The sequence below is a fragment of the Cyprinodon variegatus genome, unplaced genomic scaffold (assembly GCF_000732505.1).
Source record: "Cyprinodon variegatus isolate N-32 unplaced genomic scaffold, C_variegatus-1.0 Scaffold1598, whole genome shotgun sequence".
Lineage (NCBI taxonomy): Eukaryota > Metazoa > Chordata > Actinopteri > Cyprinodontiformes > Cyprinodontidae > Cyprinodon > Cyprinodon variegatus.
Window position 1 is genome coordinate 64,693 of NW_015152051.1, and position 1,382 is coordinate 66,074.

General features: G+C 48.6%; 1 protein-coding gene across 1 annotated transcript in view; it reads right to left on the reverse strand.

Moving 5' to 3' along the window:
- Positions 1 to 300: 300 nt before the first annotated feature.
- LOC107104042 (gamma-aminobutyric acid type B receptor subunit 1-like) overlaps positions 301 to 1,382 on the reverse strand; it is a 55,037-nt gene continuing 53,955 nt past the window's right edge. Inside the window, exon 18 of the mRNA XM_015403949.1 lies at positions 301 to 382. Within this exon, the coding sequence (XP_015259435.1) occupies positions 301 to 382 (82 nt within the window). The remainder of the gene's footprint in view (positions 383 to 1,382) is intronic.

Here is a 1,382-nt window from a genome sequence, read left to right on the forward strand (position 1 = left end):
ATCTGGTCTGAACTGTTCTGATCTGGTCTGATCAGACCAGTTCAGACCAGATCAGAACAGTTCAGACCAGATCAGACCAGATCAGACCAGTTCAGAACAGATAAGAAAAGTTCAGACCAGTTCAGACCAGTTCAGACCAGCTCAGACCAGATCAGACCAGATAAGAACAGTTCAGACCAGCTCAGACCAGATCAGACCAGTTCAGACCAGCTCTAACCAGTTCTGACTAGATCAGGTCAGCACAGAACAGAACCAATGTCTTGTTAAGTAGAACCTTGCTTAATGGTTCTGATCTTCAGTCTACATAAGGTGGTTCTGACCGACTGAAGCTCCGGGTTCCAGGGCCCACATGGCGCCGCTCTCTTCCCTCATTTCTGATTGGCTGATCAGAGGAAACGTGTTAAAATCAACAGATCAAGCTCTGCAGGGTGTCTCTGTGTTTGAGGGATCAAAGCATTCAGGTTTGCTGAAAGTTTGGAGGGTTTATTGATCAGAATAAGAGGTTTTTATCTTTGGTACAAAGAGGAGTGTTTGGTCGACCCGGTGGGCTCAGGTCCTGATGCCGAATAAGAAGCTTTTTGTATTTCTACACAAACCTCTAGAGCTAGAAACTCTAGAACCCATTTAGAACATTGTGATATTTGGTAGATTAGAACCTACAGACATAGCGGTTGGACCTGATGATGTTCTCTGGTCTCAGGGTGAGGCTGTTATGAAGAACAGGGTCAGAGGTTCCAGTAGAAGTGGACAGGTATTGTCTTCAGAGTTTGGGGCCACAGATGGAAAAGCTTCTATCATCACTAATCAATCTCAGGTTAGAAGACGTTAAAAACACAAAGAGCAAACAGACTGAAACCATCAGAAACTTCCTGAAGCTCTAATTATTCTGTCCATCCATAAAAAGCAAATCGTTGAGCTGCAGTCTGAAGATGCGGATCCCTGACCTTTCAGGTAAGGTGATGACATGAAGCACAGCGACCCTGGACATCCGAGCTCAGCCGCTCTTCACTGGATCGCTGCGCGAAATCTGTACAGTTCCTCCTGGAGGGTGAACAAAACGTCACACAACAAGTCCAAGACGAGTCAGATCAGATCTTAGAGAACAACAGAAACATCCACTGCATGTGGAGCTCAGTCACCAAACCCCTCCGACCAAACTGCAAAGAAACATCCTCAAACATCCCCGCCTCCTCAAAGATACAATGGAGGGGGCTGAATGTTCACATGACCCCCGCGGGTAAAGGGGACCCCCACGGGTAAAGAGGACCCCCACGGGTGAAGAGGACCCCCGCAGGTGAAGAGGACCCCCGCAGGTGAAGAGGACCCCCGCAGGTGAAGAGGACCCCCGCAGGTGAAGAGGACCCCCGCAGGTGAAGAGGACC